This window comes from Peromyscus leucopus, chromosome 15, assembly GCF_004664715.2.
Source record: "Peromyscus leucopus breed LL Stock chromosome 15, UCI_PerLeu_2.1, whole genome shotgun sequence".
NCBI classification, from domain to species: Eukaryota; Metazoa; Chordata; class Mammalia; order Rodentia; family Cricetidae; genus Peromyscus; species Peromyscus leucopus.
The window spans coordinates 53,799,745-53,815,366 of record NC_051076.1 but is presented as its reverse complement, the minus strand read 5'-3'; the positions used below and the strand labels follow the sequence as shown (position 1 = coordinate 53,815,366).

At 53.5% G+C, this 15,622-nt stretch overlaps 1 protein-coding gene across 1 annotated transcript; it reads left to right on the top strand.

Annotated features, from left to right (window-relative positions):
• The first annotated feature begins 2,928 nt into the window (after nucleotides 1-2,928).
• Arl8a (ADP ribosylation factor like GTPase 8A) lies at nucleotides 2,929-13,072 on the top strand. Its single transcript, XM_028876640.2, has 7 exons — nucleotides 2,929-3,228; nucleotides 8,498-8,578; nucleotides 8,900-8,973; nucleotides 10,954-11,047; nucleotides 11,161-11,228; nucleotides 11,470-11,540; nucleotides 11,986-13,072. Exons 1-7 carry the CDS (start codon nucleotides 3,106-3,108, stop codon nucleotides 12,033-12,035), a joined length of 561 nt encoding a protein of 186 aa, XP_028732473.1. The 5' UTR covers nucleotides 2,929-3,105; the 3' UTR covers nucleotides 12,036-13,072.
• Nucleotides 13,073-15,622: the final 2,550 nt, after the last annotated feature.

Genomic DNA, 15,622 nt, shown 5'->3' with positions numbered 1-15,622 from the left:
GTGGTGTGCGCGGCGCGGCGGCGGCGGCAGTGGCGCACGCCTTTAATCCCAGCACTTGGGGGCAGAGCAGGCGGATCTCTGTGAGTTCGAGGCCAGCCTGGGCTACCAAGTGAGCTCCAGGAAAGGCGCAAAGCTACACAGAGAAACCTTGTCTCGAAAAAACAAAACAAAAAAAAAAAAGCACCTTGAGCTCTCTGGGAGAGGTAATGTATAGGAACCATTCAGAGATCAGGAGGGCTGCTGCTGCCTCTCCGACTTCCTGCCATCTGCTCCTCAGCCACTCTCCAGGGAAGCCCAGAACTCTCTGCTTTGCTTCTGTGACTTTAGAGCACGCCCTAGGTACTCACAAAGTACCAAAGACAGAAACGAGAAGAAGAAATGAAAGGCTGTGTCTGCGTCTAGAAAACCTCCCCGCCATGCCTTCCTGGGCCTGTGTTTATTTGCAGAGCCCACCTGGATAGCTAACTGGTTCCAGAAACAGGCTGGGACCCCACAACCTATCTCAGGGTTGAACTATATACCCCAGAAAGCCAGACCAACTCTGGGTCGTCCTTGATCCAGTTTGGGCTGCCTGTGGGGACGAAGATGGGACACTATGCCCGCTGTCTCGTCCTCAGCTCCTGGATGTGCCGTGGCTGGCATGGGTCCTCTGTGACAACCTCTGTGTGTCGTGGTGAGTGACCACCCTTTTGCTTCATGGCATCTCTCTGAAGGACACGTAGTGCTGCTGGACAAGGTGGCACAAGCCTGCGATCCCCACTTGGAAAGCGGAGGCAGGAGAATTCAGAGTTCCAGAGTAGCCTTGGCTACATGAGACCCTATCTAGAAAGCAAACAAAAAAACTCAGACAAACAAAAAAGAGTGCAATGCTATGCCTGAGGCTAACATTCTTAATGCTCCGCCTTTCCCTAGGCACTCCACGTTAGCCTTGGGGTGAGGGGGCTTGCACTTTCACTTTCCTGAGCACCCTGAAAGGTCTGTGCCGCCCACAGTAGCCTCTGGAGTACCTGATGCTGCCATGAGCTCAGAGCCATGGGAGGGGAGCAATTGCACAGCCCTCTGGGTACCCGCCCAGCACTGTCACACCAACCCTGTTCTGGAGGGCACAGGCTCTGGAAAAACAACCAAGTAGAAATAAATAAATAAATAAAAAGACTTCTTGGATGCCCAGTTAATTCTTTTTTTCCATCTTCTTAGGCCTCTAGGGCTCTCTAGCAATACAGTAAGGCTCCTGGGAGCAGGAGCAGGCTGCTGCATCTTTTACCCCTGGGATACACTCTTTTCCAGTATTTCTAAAGACATGCGACAAAATGAAACTACAGTCAATGTAGGAAGTGAGACAAGAGGTACCGCCTTACCGTCCAGGGTGCTGTAAAAATAAGCACACACACTGAGTGACTTATAAACAACAGAAATGTGTTACTCGTGGCTTGAAAGATGGGAAAGCCACTGATCAAGGTACCAGTAGATTCAGAGTCTGGCTAGGACTCGCTTTTTTGGCTTATAGATGCAGCCTTCCCTTTGCAGCCTCGTGATGAGGGGGAGTATGGGTCTGGTCTCTTGCCCTCTCCTTATATAAGGGTACTGATCTTATTTGGGAGGGCTCCACCTAGTCACCTCATAAGGCTGTCACTTTGAGGATTGGGATTTCAATATATGGATCTGGGGGAAAGACACAAAAATGTTGAGCAACGAAACCTATTACTTTGGATGATAACTTAAACTTTCATCTAAGAAATTCAGACTACAGCATGTGCCTTCAGAGCAATAGAAGGACTCACAAAGGGCAGATGTGCCTTAATAAGTAGGAACAGCCGGGCGGCGGTGGCCCACGCCTTTAAACCCAGCACTCGGGAGGCAGAGCCAGGCGGATCTCTGTGAGTTCAAGGCCAGCCTGGGCTACAGAGCGAGATCCAGGACAGGCACCAAAACTACACAGAGAAACCCTGTCTTGAAAAAGACCCCCCCAAAAAAAAAAAAAGTAGGAACAATGGGTTAATCCAAGATGTTGGGAGTCATCTAACTCTTGGGTAGGTTTGTTTCATACAGTTGATATTAATAATTCACCTATGGCTAGGACAACAGACCCATCAGAGCACACCTGAAAACCGAACGCAAAGGAGAGACTGGGAGCCCAGCTGCTCTGGGATCCTGGGACCAGGAAGGGATAGCCAGTTGATGGAACAGGCCCTGGGATTAGCTCCCGCAAGAGAGGGTGGGGACATCTTGGCAGGCTCTCCACCACCCACTATCAGAAAACTTTGCTTTCTACCAAAACGGCACACATTTTTCTTTTGCCACCGACGTTCCTCACTGGGAATCCCCTGTCCTGATTTTGCCTCTTTCCATATGGTGACAATAATGGTAAAGATCAACATCAAATTCAAACATCTATCTCACTTTGGGCTTCTTACACAAGTGGCCTGGTAAACTGTGTTAACAAAACAAGATGGAGTATTAAAGACTCTAAATCCGGCTGTTACTCTCCATGGCAATTCGGGGGATGGGACTCGGTACCCAGGGATGCTCAGAGGTACCCAGGGATGCGCAGAGGCGAAGGTTCAGGGAGCCAAACCGTCCGTCCGTCTCCCTTTCTTGGAAACCTTCGTGCCAACCGTTCTTCAGCCTGGAAATGCTCCAGCTCCATACGGACGCTACCCGCCTCGGGCCGACCAACCCTTCAAGACAGAAAGCGGTGCAGTCAGGGCGGGGCAAACGAGGGCATCGGAGAAAATAAAATTACAGCTTTCTCCGCAAACGCCCCGCCACCCTCCTCCCGGCCGCCGCGGGTCTCCGCCGCCCCGCCCGCGGGCGCTGGCCCAGGCCGCGCGCAAGACTGGAGCGCGCTCGGGGGCGAGCAGGACGCGGCCCGGCCCGCGGGAGGGCGGCGGCGGCGGCGGCGGCGGGGAGGAGGAGGAGGCGCTGAGGCCACACCCATCGGCGAGCGGATCCGCGGGCAGCGCGTCGTCGGCCGCCGCGCTCCAGCCTCCGCCCGCACCGAGCCGCGGGACCCGGCCGCACCGGGGAGGGGCCGCTCCGGGCCGCAGCGCGAGGGCAGCGAGGGCGGCGGGGACCCGGCACCGGGCGCGGCCGGCGGCAGCGACCATGATCGCTTTGTTTAACAAGCTGCTGGACTGGTTCAAGGCCCTGTTCTGGAAGGAGGAAATGGAGCTCACGCTGGTGGGGCTGCAGTACTCGGGCAAGACCACCTTCGTCAACGTGATCGCGGTACGAGCGAGGGCAGATGTGTCAGCCCGCGCCGCGCCCTGGGCAGCCCGAGTCGCCACCTGGCGTGGCCGGGTACCGCCGTCACCCGGCAGGGAGGAGCCGGCTCCGGGCGCCTGGGGCCTAGCACGGTTCTTGGGGGACCAGCTGGCGTGCTACCCGTTCTCAGGCCTGGGCTGGGATGGCAGGGCTGGGGGCGGGGGAGCGTGGACGAGGGGACGAGAGCTGGAGTTCCGGGGCTGGAGGCACCCAGAGGTCTCCAGGCACCGGGAACCCGCCGCAGGCTGACAGGCCCCCGTGGATCGCGCACAGGGGGGCATGACAGGGCGAAAGTGGCCGGGCCTTCCCGCTCGGCGCGTGGAGGGTCACGGGACGCGCGTCCCGGAGCGTGGTACCAGGGGGCCCTCCCAGCCCAGCCCCACCCCGAGGGCTCTGTCTCCCCCTTGCTGGACGCGGAAGCCCCGGCTCATTTGGGCGGGGGGAAGGTATCCCTAGAGGCTGAGGAGTCAGCTGAGGTCTTGACTCTCTAGCCCAGACTCCTCCCCCGAACCTGTCCCGGGGCTGCGGTATCGCCGGGGTCCAGGAAGGGTGGCACCAATAAAGGGAGTTGGGAGACTCCGCTTGGCTCAGAAGTTGCAAGAGTAGGTACTGTGGACCCGAGAGGATGAGCTGGAGGGGCGCCATCCACCCGGAGATGGGGGAGAGAGCCGCTCTGAGGGCTTTGGGGAGTCAGGCCTGGGGGGTGGGGTGACTGCAGTTGTATGTCTGTGCCAGAGGAATGGTGGAGAAGAGTTAAATTTTCTCTTTAAAAAAAGAGGAAGATGAGCTCCCTGGGTGTGTGAGCTGAGCTGCAGTAATGGCTGCAGCCTGTATTTCAAAGCTAGGCAGGACTGGGCTTTGGGGACCTGGGAAAGCTTGGGACAGGGGCATAGTTTTTCTCCAAACCTAGCCCCATTCCCAAAGATGGGTTTTTCAAGAGAACTGTGAATTAGCCAGATACAGGTTAAAAAAAAAAAATGATGATGATGATGTGTAGGTCTGCAAAGGTGTGTGGCCAGCCAGCTTCGGTACCGCCGCTTGACTGTATGGTATTGTTACCCAACCTTGAAGCCCCACAGGGCTCAGCATCCTTGCTGGAGAGCCCTTTAGAGGGAGTATTAGTATATCGGGAAGCTGGAAGGCTGGATAGATTTGGGACTTGATGGACTGGGCATGGGCACTCGCTCTCTCTCCCCTAAACATGCTCTGCCATTGACCTCTATACCCTCCTCTACCCAGCGTCCCTTTTTATTCCACAGGACCTCTGCTGAGGTTTGGGGCATAATGTTTTTCTGAACTAACACGGGTCCCTGGCTTCCTGCCTGCCATGCTGTGTCCTTGGGATCAGAAACCCTGCTTAGTCTTGGTGTTGACTTGCCTCTTAGGCTATCAGCAGGAAATCAACACCTGGATTTCCACCTGTCTCTGCAGACCTAGGTGGCTCGGTTTGGGGCATTTAGGTCTGGGATATGTTTCTGGTATTTCTCAAAAGGAGAAGCCAGCAGCTTGGGCTCAGTCTAGCCATCACCTCCTCTCCCTAGGGAAGCTCTTCTCATGGGGTGCTAGTGAAGCCATGCGTCTGTGTAGGGATACGCAGATACCTAGGTGAGTTCAACTTCCTGGCCTGGACCTGCCCTTCAAGGCCAGCATCTTCTCAGAATATGGAAGGCTTTGACAGGTCAGGGATGGAAGCCAAATTCTCCAAATTCTCCTGCCAGAGTCAAGAGGTTCTTTGAAACTAAGCATGATGGAGCATGCCTGTCACCCCATCACTCTGGATGTTGAGACAGGATCCCAAGTTTGAGAGCAGCCTGGGCCATAGAGAGAGACTTAGTCTCAAAAAAAAAAAAAAAAAGAAGAAAAGAAAGTTTCTATGATATCCAACGTTGCTCCATTCCCTAGCTCCTATATTCTCCATTTTGATACAAAATTTGCCACTAAAAGAGAAGCTAAATTTCCCTTCTCTAAAGAGACTCTAACTACCCCCTAGGGGGCTGCAGGGAATTCCAGCATCAGGGTAACTCCAGCCTTCTGGAGCCCACCGGAGCCCCCACAGACATTCTGCCACTCTCTGTACAATCACAGAAAGACCCGGGGACCCCTGGGCTCTGTGCCCATGCCCCACCACTGACTCTGAATTGCCTTTGCCTGTTCACTTGGCCTCTGTTTGTCTCGGCAAACAGAGAAAAACCCTTGTTTTTCTCCGGACTCTGAGATCTGGCTGTGAATAGGAATTGAGTTTAGTGAGCCCAGATGCTCAGCAGGTTAACGTGAACTAGTAAGAAAGTATAGAAAGAGCCATGCAGTCGGCCTAAGAAACCGAAGCTCTACTGAGTGCTAAGAAAGCTGTGGTACTAGAAAAGTGGGAGACAGGTTTTGTCCAAGAGAAGCAAGAAAGCCATTCTGTCTCCTGGGAGACAGTCTGGCCTTGACCTCTTGTCCCTTGTCTCGTCTCCCTAGGTGTGTGTTGCTGTGCCCATCAAGGAGGTCATTTCAAAAGTCTTAAGATAAGAAAGGCTGTCACCTAGCCGGGCGGTGGTGGCGCACGCCTTTAATCCTAGGACTCGGGAGGCAGAGGCAGGCGGATCTCTGTGAGTTCAAGGCCAGCCTGGGCTACCAAGTGAGTTCCAGGAAAGGTGCAAAGCTACACAGAGAAACCCTGTCTTGAAAAAACCAAAAAAAAAAAGATAAAAGAAAGGCTGTCACCATAGAAGAACAGGTCTTGAAACCAGCTTGGGATACATGAGACCCTATCTCAAAAAGAGAAAAGAAAAAAAAAGAAAGAATGACCTAGAGTGGATTCAAGTGTGAGACAAAAAGATGAGGTTACATGACGTAAAGTTGTTTCCATCCTTACAGGAAGAATTTGAGTCATTAGCAGGGAAATTAAATCATAGTCTGATTGCAACCTAGCTCCAGTTCACAACTGAGCAGAAGAAACTCTGGGTGTCGGAGGGCCTGTCTGTCAGATAGTCTCCTACCATCCCACTTTGCCAGTGGTCACGTTCTTCCAGGATACACTCTCATCTCTTTGGGAGTATATGGACCTTCTAGTTCCCAAAGACCAGTGACAGTTCCATGCTACATCAGAGCTTCTCCCAAGCACTTTGTGGAGCATATTCATCAGGAGCCCTACAGTCCCGGCTGTTCTGGGGTCCTGAAGGAGGATTACTTGAGCCCAGGAGTTTCGCCCGCCCATTCAAGTGCTAGCCAGGTCAGACAAAATCAGGCACTTTCAGGGTTCTATAGCTTAATTATCTCTAAGCTAGCCTGGTGACATAGCCTGAATTCAATACCAGGATTCCACAAAGGTTGCAGGAGAGAATCAACTTCCAGAAGTTAGCTTTTGACCACCACAGGCATGCTGTGGTATGTGTGCATGCACACACATGCGCACAGAGAGAGAGAGAGGGAGGAGAGAGATAAGTAAATAACTAAATATAAATTAAATCATATGGTAAGATGTGTATAGGCCTTTGTTTTTTGAGCTAAGATCTCATATAGCCCAGGCTGACCTCAAACTTACTATTTAGTTGAGGCTGATCTTGAACTCTTGATTCTTCCCCCTCCACCTCCTGATTGCTGGGGTTCCAGGAGTGTACCGATACACTCTGTAGTTAGTATACACTACTATGCCGTTCCCATAAGGGACTTGAGTATCTTCAGGTATGGGTAATTGAGGTGGGCCCTGGACCAACCCCTGTGGATACCAGAGGATGATTATACATCCAGGGGGCTCAGAGGACCTCCTAAATCCAGCTGTGGTCCTCAAATGCAGAATCCCTGCTGTCCCTTGTCACTGGGCATTGAGCGATTCCTGCGGATGCCAGTGAGTAGAACACTCATCCAGTCCGTCTGGGGACTTCACGGAAGCTGCCAGGCACGGAGTGAGAGCTGGTTATCTCCTGCTCCCTGGCTAGTGGTCCGAGCCCTTGGCCTCTGTACGGGACTCAAGCAAATTAGTGCACTATCTGATGGGAGTCAAAAAGACATGGTAAAGGCGTCGACTGTCACTCTTAGCTTAAAGGTAGAGTCGGCTCCCTCCCCTGTGGCCTTCGCCCTCCCCTGTCCTTACCCTTGAATGTGAAGATAGCCTGGGAGGAGTTCCGTCTGGCCTAATTTGAAGCCTGTGGCTACTTTAGAATAAATCAGAGATTTTAGAAACATTGTATGGGGGAAAGCGAAAACTACTAGAAACTAAAAAGAATTATGGGAAGTAGAATTACTCTCGGCTCCCGGATAGTCAGCAAGCTCTAATGCTGTGACTATAGACCTGGCTCCTCCCCCCCAGGATGCTTTCAACCCGGTAGGGAGACACATATCGGTAAATAATAGAGATTGTGGATTACCCATGCTAGAGTACTACAAATCAACACTATAAATAGTCCTGGAATTATTTAGTATGCATTACATTTTGAGGGTAGTGAATTTGGTTCCAACCCACCCACCCAGACAGTCTTGTTATATATAGCCCAGGCTGCCTGAATCTCTCTTTGTAGACCAGGCTGGCCTCGAACTCTCAGAGAACCACCTGCCTCTGCCTCCTCGTGCTGGGATTAAAGGTGTGCGCCACCACGCTCAACTCCTCCTGATTTTTTTTTAAAAGATTTATTTTTGTTTATTATGTATACAATGTTCTGTCTGCATGTATGTCTACAGGCCAGAAGAGGGCACCAGATCTCATTACAGATGGTTGTGAGCCAATATGTGGTTGCTGGGAATTGAACTCAGGACCTCTGGAAGAGCAGTCAGTGTTCTTAACCTCTGAGCCATCTCTCCAGCCCTCCTCCTGATTTTTTAAAAAACAATTTTCTCCTAGTTCGGCAATGTGCCTGCTTTCCTTGGTGTGTCTCTTGCGTTGGGCCTCTTTCCCTGGGAAGAAATGGATTGTCCTTCTAGCTCAACTGGAGGCTGAGTAAAGGGCTGCTGGTAGCAAGAACTGTGGGTTAGAGCTTGGGAAGGCTTCCTCCCTGTCCAGACTGAGAGACTGAGATTGCCTAAGGACTATGGGCCTCTTCCCCATAGGGCTCCAGGTATGGACGGTACCTAGGCTGATGACTGCCCATCCTGCCTGAAGGGAGGAGGCTTTCGAGAGACCTCCCATGAAAACTCTGAGAAAGTCTGGCCTGACTGATAGGTCACCCTGCAGCCTGTTGTCTCTGCCCCCCAGGGAGGGCATAGCCGGCTGCTGTCCGTGTTTTGCATCTTTTCCGATGCTGGCTCTTCTTTCTAGTCAGGACAGTTCAACGAGGACATGATCCCCACTGTGGGCTTCAACATGCGCAAAATCACCAAAGGGAACGTGACCATCAAGGTGAGGGCCGGGGCTGCCGAAAACCCCCTGTGTTTGGGAGGGCAACCGAGGCCCCAGGGAAGAGCCAGCCAGGGGAGGGCAGAGTGGCATCATCCTGTTGCTGGGGACACCCTGTTGTCCTGGGAGAAGGGAGCTGAAGACAGGAAAGGTAGAGGGGTGGGAGAGAGGGAAACCAGGAGAGAGAAGAAGAGGTAGGACCCACAGGGTAGCGTGCAGGGGGCGGGGTAGCGGGGACAGCGGAAGAGAAGCTGGGGATCCAAATGGCTTTCGGTTGTCTGCCTGCTCCTGAGGATCCCCTCTCCCCACCCTCTTTTTACTCAGCTCTGGGACATTGGGGGACAGCCCCGTTTCCGAAGCATGTGGGAACGCTACTGCAGAGGAGTGAGCGCCATCGTGTAAGTAGTGTCTCCCACACACACACACCACACACACACCACACACACACACACCCCACACACACACCACACACACACCACACACACACACACACACACACACCACACACACACACACACCACACACACACACACACCCCACACACACACACACACCACACACACACCACACACACACCACACACACACACCACACACACACACACACACCACACACACACACACACCACACACACACCACACACACACACCACACACACACACACACCACACACACACACCACACACACACCCCACACACACACACACACACACCCCACACACACCACACACACACACCCCACACACACACCACACACACACACCCCACACACACACACACACACACCCCACACACACCACACACACACACCCCACACACACACCACACACACACACCCCACACACACACCACACACACACCACACACACCACACACACACCACACACACACCCACACACACACACACACACACCCCACACACACCACACACACACACCCCACACACACACCACACACACACACACACACACACCCACACACACACCCACACACACACACCACACACACACCCCACACACACACACACACACACCCCACACACACCACACACACACACCCCACACACACACCACACACACACCCCACACACACACACACACACACCCCACACACACCACACACACACACCCCACACACACACCACACACACACACCACACACACACCACACACACACCACACACACACACCACACACACACACCACACACACACACACACCCCACACACACCACACACACACACACACCACCCACCCCCGGCAAGGACTTCACACCTGACGGAGAACCCCATAGACATGGTCTCTGGTTCATACTTGGTGCCTGGACATGGCTTGCTTGTATTTTGCATGCTGTGTATTTTAGTAAATATATACTCTGGGCCATAGCACCTAATTAGAGAGCTGGCCACCCGGGCCTGGAGTGTCACTTAGGGCACTGTCCCCCGACTCAAATCATCATGTCTTGAATTTTGGGTGATTCTAGTGATCCCTTCTCTTGCCTGGTAATTTTATCTAGACAGGGGGTGTAACTTTGTCAGAAAGCTCTTAAAGCTGTTGCCTAGCGTGTATAAGGCTCTGGATTCAACTCCAGTCCCACATAAACACGAACCAAAATAAAGAAAGAAAGAAAAGAAAAAGAAAGGCAGGAGGAAAATGTATGCCCAGCTTAGTTTTCTTAATAGAATAAAAAAAAATTTATTTTTTTCTTTTGAGACAGGGTCTCACTGTGTAGACCTGGCTGGCCTGAATCTCACTGGGTCTCACTATGTAGCCCAGGCTAGCCTCTAACTCAGATTCCAACTCTCAAGTACTGGTGTTAAATGCATGCACACTATGCCCAGCTTAAACCTGATTTTTAAGAGACAAGCATCATAGCTGGATGGTGGCGCACGCCTTTAATCCCAGCACTCAGGAGGCAGAGGCAGGTGGGTCTCTGAGTTCCAGGCCAACCTGGTCTACAGAGTATGTTCCAGGACAGCCAGGACTACACAGAGAAACCTGTTTGAAAAAAAGAAAAAGAAAGAAAGAAAAGAAAAAGAAAAAAACCAATCATCATACCCTGTGCCTTAGGAGGGAATCCGTTTCTTTTTCCTCTCTAGCCCTGCCTAGACTTCCCATGAAAATGTAAGTGGGTCACTTTGGGCCAGACTTACAGCTAATCCTATAGGCCCCAGCTTCCTCAGAGGACAGAAGCCTGCCCCGCTTTGCCCCTGTGGGTTGGGACAGCGTTCTCTGAGTCAGACCAGGGTGGTCCATTTCTCCAGAGGTGACCAGGAGGTGGAGGAAGAGGAACCAGAGGCGTTCTTCCCCTCAGCAGCTCCTCTTCCTGCCTGCCTCAGCCCATAGTGTCCACATGCTGTCCCTGCCTGCCTCCCCCAGGTATATGGTGGATGCTGCGGACCAGGAGAAGATTGAGGCCTCCAAGAATGAGCTCCACAACCTGCTAGACAAGCCTCAGCTGCAAGGCATCCCGGTCAGCCGATGATGGAGTGGGTGGGAGAGGGTGGGCCGGAAGTCACTGCGGGGGAGACTGCCCCATGCAGGGGTGCCCTTGTCCTAACCCTCCTCGGCTTCTCTCCCGAATAGGTCTTAGTCCTTGGTAACAAGCGAGACCTCGCAGGAGCGCTAGATGAGAAGGAGCTGATTGAGAAAATGTGAGCTGAGTGGCCTTTCTTTGTGTGCTCCAACTCCCCAAATTCCCCAGCTGACAACACTTCTGGGCTGGGCCTGTTGCTATTCCCAGTGTTCACCACATGGTGGCAGCAGAACACATCTTTCCAGGAGCCTCGCCCTCTTCTTGTCACCCTTTGGCCAAGAAAAAGACCCTGCCTTCCCCTGGCCCATACCCCTTGGCTGCCCCAGCCTCTGCAGAGTCTGCTCTGGTCTCCCCCGCAGGAATTTGTCTGCTATCCAGGACCGAGAGATCTGCTGCTACTCCATCTCCTGCAAGGAGAAGGACAACATAGGTATGCGGCTTTGGGACGTTGCTAGCGCTCTCCCAGGAGTGGCCCGGGGGAAGGGGGAGGGGAGGGGGACTTCCGATATGATAGCACAGGACTCTGGGAGGTTCCTGCCCTGCACCTGTCTTTAGTCCTTGGATGCAGCAGGCAGATCTGCTCACCGAGAGGAGCCACCCACTGCCTCTTCTACAACTGAGATTGTCTTGGCTTGGTTGGACCGGGTATTCCAGGCCCCTCTGCCTTGGTTTGCTGGGGCTTTGTTGTGTCTCTCCCCTCACTAGTTTGGAGCTGTCGTTGGGGGTGTTGCGGGGAGGTCACAGCCCTAGGCTTGACCCTGGCTGCAATTTTAGGAGCTGGGATTAACTGTTGATTACCTCCGTCCCAGGCCTTCTCTGCAGAGTGGCCTGCACACAGGCAGGCCTCATGACTTTCTCTCTTTGTCTCCGCTCAGACATCACCCTACAGTGGCTTATTCAACACTCAAAGTCACGGAGAAGCTGAGGCTGTGGCTCTCCTCCTTCGGACCAGGGACCACAGTCACCGATCCGGAAGCCGAGCTCCCCGCCCAACCCTGTTGTCTCCCCCTAAACCCACTTTCTCCTCACCCAGTGTGGGGAGGGCCCTCTGGGGCTCCTAGAGTCCCATTCTGCTGAGGTTTGAACTCCTGTTTTTATTGTAAAATAAATTTCGCCCCATCCGGTCCCCTCACCTCTCTCCCTTTCTCTCTGTCCCATCACCCAGCCCCGCCTCCCTCCCCCTCCGACAGCCCTGGCCCCGCAACCCGTCCTCACCTCTGTCCCGCCCTCTGCCTCCCTTTTCAACACTGTTTTTGTCCTGTGTGTACAGTATATATATGTATATATATTTTAATTTTTTAATTTAAGCAAAGACTTAAGATCAACCATTTGATGCTGCAGGGGCCAATCAGGACCTGGGAGGGGCAAACTGGAAAGATGGGAAGAGGTGCAGGGTCCACTTGGGGCAAGTTCAGATGCAAAAAAGGTGGAGGCTGGCACTTGGGGCAGGTACCAGCCTGGCCACTGGTGATCGTCCCCGTGTCCCGTAAAGTATTTCTGTCTCCCAGAATAGGGCCTGGATCCCCGGGCCGACGGGAGCCTCCTCTTCTGTCCCCAGCCTTGGTAGGACCACCGGGCGTAACCAGGTACCAGAGGCCGCCAGGCTCAAGTGGGAGGAGCCAGTGTCCATGCCATCCCAGTGACCCCGCCCCCCTCCTCACTCTTCCTGGCCCCAGCTCCTGCCTCTCCCCAGGGCCCCCACCTCCATGGCCCATTTCACTTTCTGTTCTCATTTCGCAGAGTGGTACAAGGAGAGAACTCAGCATGGGGGGTCGGTTCTTGGGGTTTTGTTTGTTTGTTTGTTTAATTTAATGATTTGTAAAGTGATGCTCCTCTTCCTTTTTACACTTTCCAGCTCATATTTAACCTCTGTTTGGAAAATGATTCTTGTAACTGTACATTTTTTTTTTTTGCCTCCTAATAATGACAACAATAAATGACCAATTTTGTGTTGGGGGCGTGTATGGTGCCACAGTTGTCTTCCACAGATGTCCGTGGCCAGCAGACGCACAGGGACGGCAGCACCCCTCATGCAGGGAAGGCCACGGGGTGCCACAGCCACCGGGAACACGTGCTCACACTGGAAACACAATGGCCTGTCACCAGACAGCCTCCCATGCGTGAGTCTGGGCTGCGGTGTCGCCGTTTCTCATTCACCGCAGGCTCCTGTGGCCGGCCGCTGCCAAGTGCTTCTGAGCAGGAAGTCAGAGGAAATGCTCGGACCCGGCCCGTGCTTGCCGTGTTCAAACAGAGTTGCCGTGTCTTGGCGGCCGCGTCGATCCACGGCCTCTCTCCAGTCCATGCCTGCCTGTCCCCCTAGAGTCAAAACTGGATGAGTTAACACCTGATCCAGGGGCTGGAGAGCTGACTCGGAGTTTAAAAGCAAAAGTTGAGCTGGAACCAGAATTCTGCCCCTACCTCCTCATTCCCAGTCTCCACCAGGAAGAAATCAAATGTCCTCCAGGGGTATCCCGGGCCTGCAGAGTCTCTTCCGCTCTCCTAGCGTCCATACTACTGGTCTCTTGGAAAGGGTCCAACCATTACTCTGGACAGAACTCCTACCTGCCCGGGGGCCCTCCTTGGTTCAGTGTGAATCCAACCTTAGCTAGTTGTACACTGACCCCCATCTCCTGGACACTGCCCCCCCCCCCTGCCTCTTGTTCTGCCTCCCTTCAGCCTGGCAAATAGAGACTGGAATCGTGCCCCGTAGAATGCCCAATCTCTTCACCCTGCCTCTGCAGGAAGAAGCAGCCACCTTGGTCCCTGGTTTATGAGGGGACTTGGGCTAGGCTACTGTCGATCCGTGAGTAGACTCAGCCTTGAGGAGGCTTTCCTCCTGCTGAGGGAATCTGAAGAAAGTGTCTGGGGATTTAGCTCTGTGGCAGAGCGCTGACCTAGTGTGCAGTAGACCAGGCCCTGGCTTCCACTGACTGCGTGAGGAGAAGGCGTGAGGAGAACTGGATGGAGTTTGCCACCAGCTAACTGATTCTCAGGAGCTTCCCAACTCCCTAAGAGTAAGGTGTACCCCTGGGCTAGGAAGGAGGACGGTGGGCCCAGGCTATGTCTCCTGCCCTACATCTGGGAGAGGACCATTGTTCTCATCCACTGGGAGGTTTCTACACTGAGCTGCTTCTCAGGGCCTGTGTCCTCCAAGTGAGATTCAAGAGAGAAGATGAGCTGATGATCAGTCCATGAAAATCATTGCCCTGCACAGGGAATTCATGCAACAGATGTGCAGGAGGGCCCAAACAACCTGTTCCTTGACTAGGGAACCAACCATGTAGAGTATGTATAGAAACCATCCTGTGTGGGTTCTCTGATGCCAAAACTGGATGAGTTAATACCTGGCCAAGGGCTGGAGAGCTGGCTCCCAGTTTAAGAGCATGTTCTGCTCTTACAGAGGACATGGGTTTGGTTCCTGGCGCCCATGTCAGGTGGCTCCAGGAGTTAACACTTCTGACCTCTGCAGGCTCTGTACCCCTGTGCATGTACCCCACAGAGATACGCACACACGCACGCACGCAATTAAAAATGATAAAAATAAACATTAAAACATACCCGGCAAAGTCTACTCCATATTGCTAGAGATTTGGATTCCCAAAGGCATGGAGCTTTGCTTATGCCAAGTGCTTAACACCCCCATCTCCCAACCCCTTTTTTGGTGATGGAGGTAGAGCCCAGGGCCTTGAATGTGCTAGGCAAGCAGTGGACCACTGAGTCCCAGCCCCAGCACATGGCATATCCAGCCTCATAATGGCCATAGGCCTCTGTGAAGGAGAGGTGGTCTCCCCGAGGGGAAGCTGAAACGGTTGTTAAGCAGGTCTACTCAAGACCCAGGGTAAAGGATAGAGATGAGCTAGGACAAAGATACCCCATGGGGGCATATCTGAGGGCACCCGCCCCCACCCGGCATCTGCCGACTGGCCCCCTACTGTGGACGTCAGCATCTCTTTCTGAGCATCCCAGCTCAAGTCCACTGCCCACCCTCGAGCCAGCCACCCCACCCCCAAAGCCTGGGACCCCTGAGCAACAAATCCCACATTGTTCCCCAGCTGGCTCGGGCTGGAGGAATAAAGGCTCTCTCCCAAGGCTGGCTGGCCTGCTGACTGGTTTGGTAAGCCATTCACGTTGGCAGGCTTGGAAGGTGGCCGCAGCGTAGGGTCTCGGGGCCACCATCTCTCCCCCCTTCAGCTCTGGGCCAGCCAGCGGGCAGGAGGGAGGTCCAGAGTGTGCCCTTTGTGGAAGAGGCTACCAAACAGGATGCTGAACCACCACCACCACCCCTCCGAGCCTTCCATTCCCTGACTTCACCTCAGATCACCCCGGCCCACCCCTCCTCCCTTCGGAAGCCATTGGTGCGTGCAGGACTGGGGTGGGGGCAGAAGTTGGGAAAGCAGTCCCTTTCTGGTTCTGTTCAACATGGGCCCACCTTTGCTCCCTGTCCAGCTACCACACACACACACACACACACACACACACACACACACACACACACAAAGTTTCTAAAGACAA

What these genes read in the sequence shown, in the direction of transcription:
- Arl8a (XM_028876640.2), top strand. Translation starts at nt 3,106, where the DNA reads ATGATCGCTTTGTTTAACAAGCTGCTGGACTGGTTCAAGGCCCTGTTC. An exon ending in CTCAGCTGCAAGGCATCCCG is followed by an intron (nt 11,048 to 11,160) that starts GTCAGCCGATGA and finishes TCTCCCGAATAG; the next exon opens with GTCTTAGTCCTTGGTAACAA. An exon ending in CAAGGAGAAGGACAACATAG is followed by an intron (nt 11,541 to 11,985) that starts GTATGCGGCTTT and finishes GTCTCCGCTCAG; the next exon opens with ACATCACCCTACAGTGGCTT.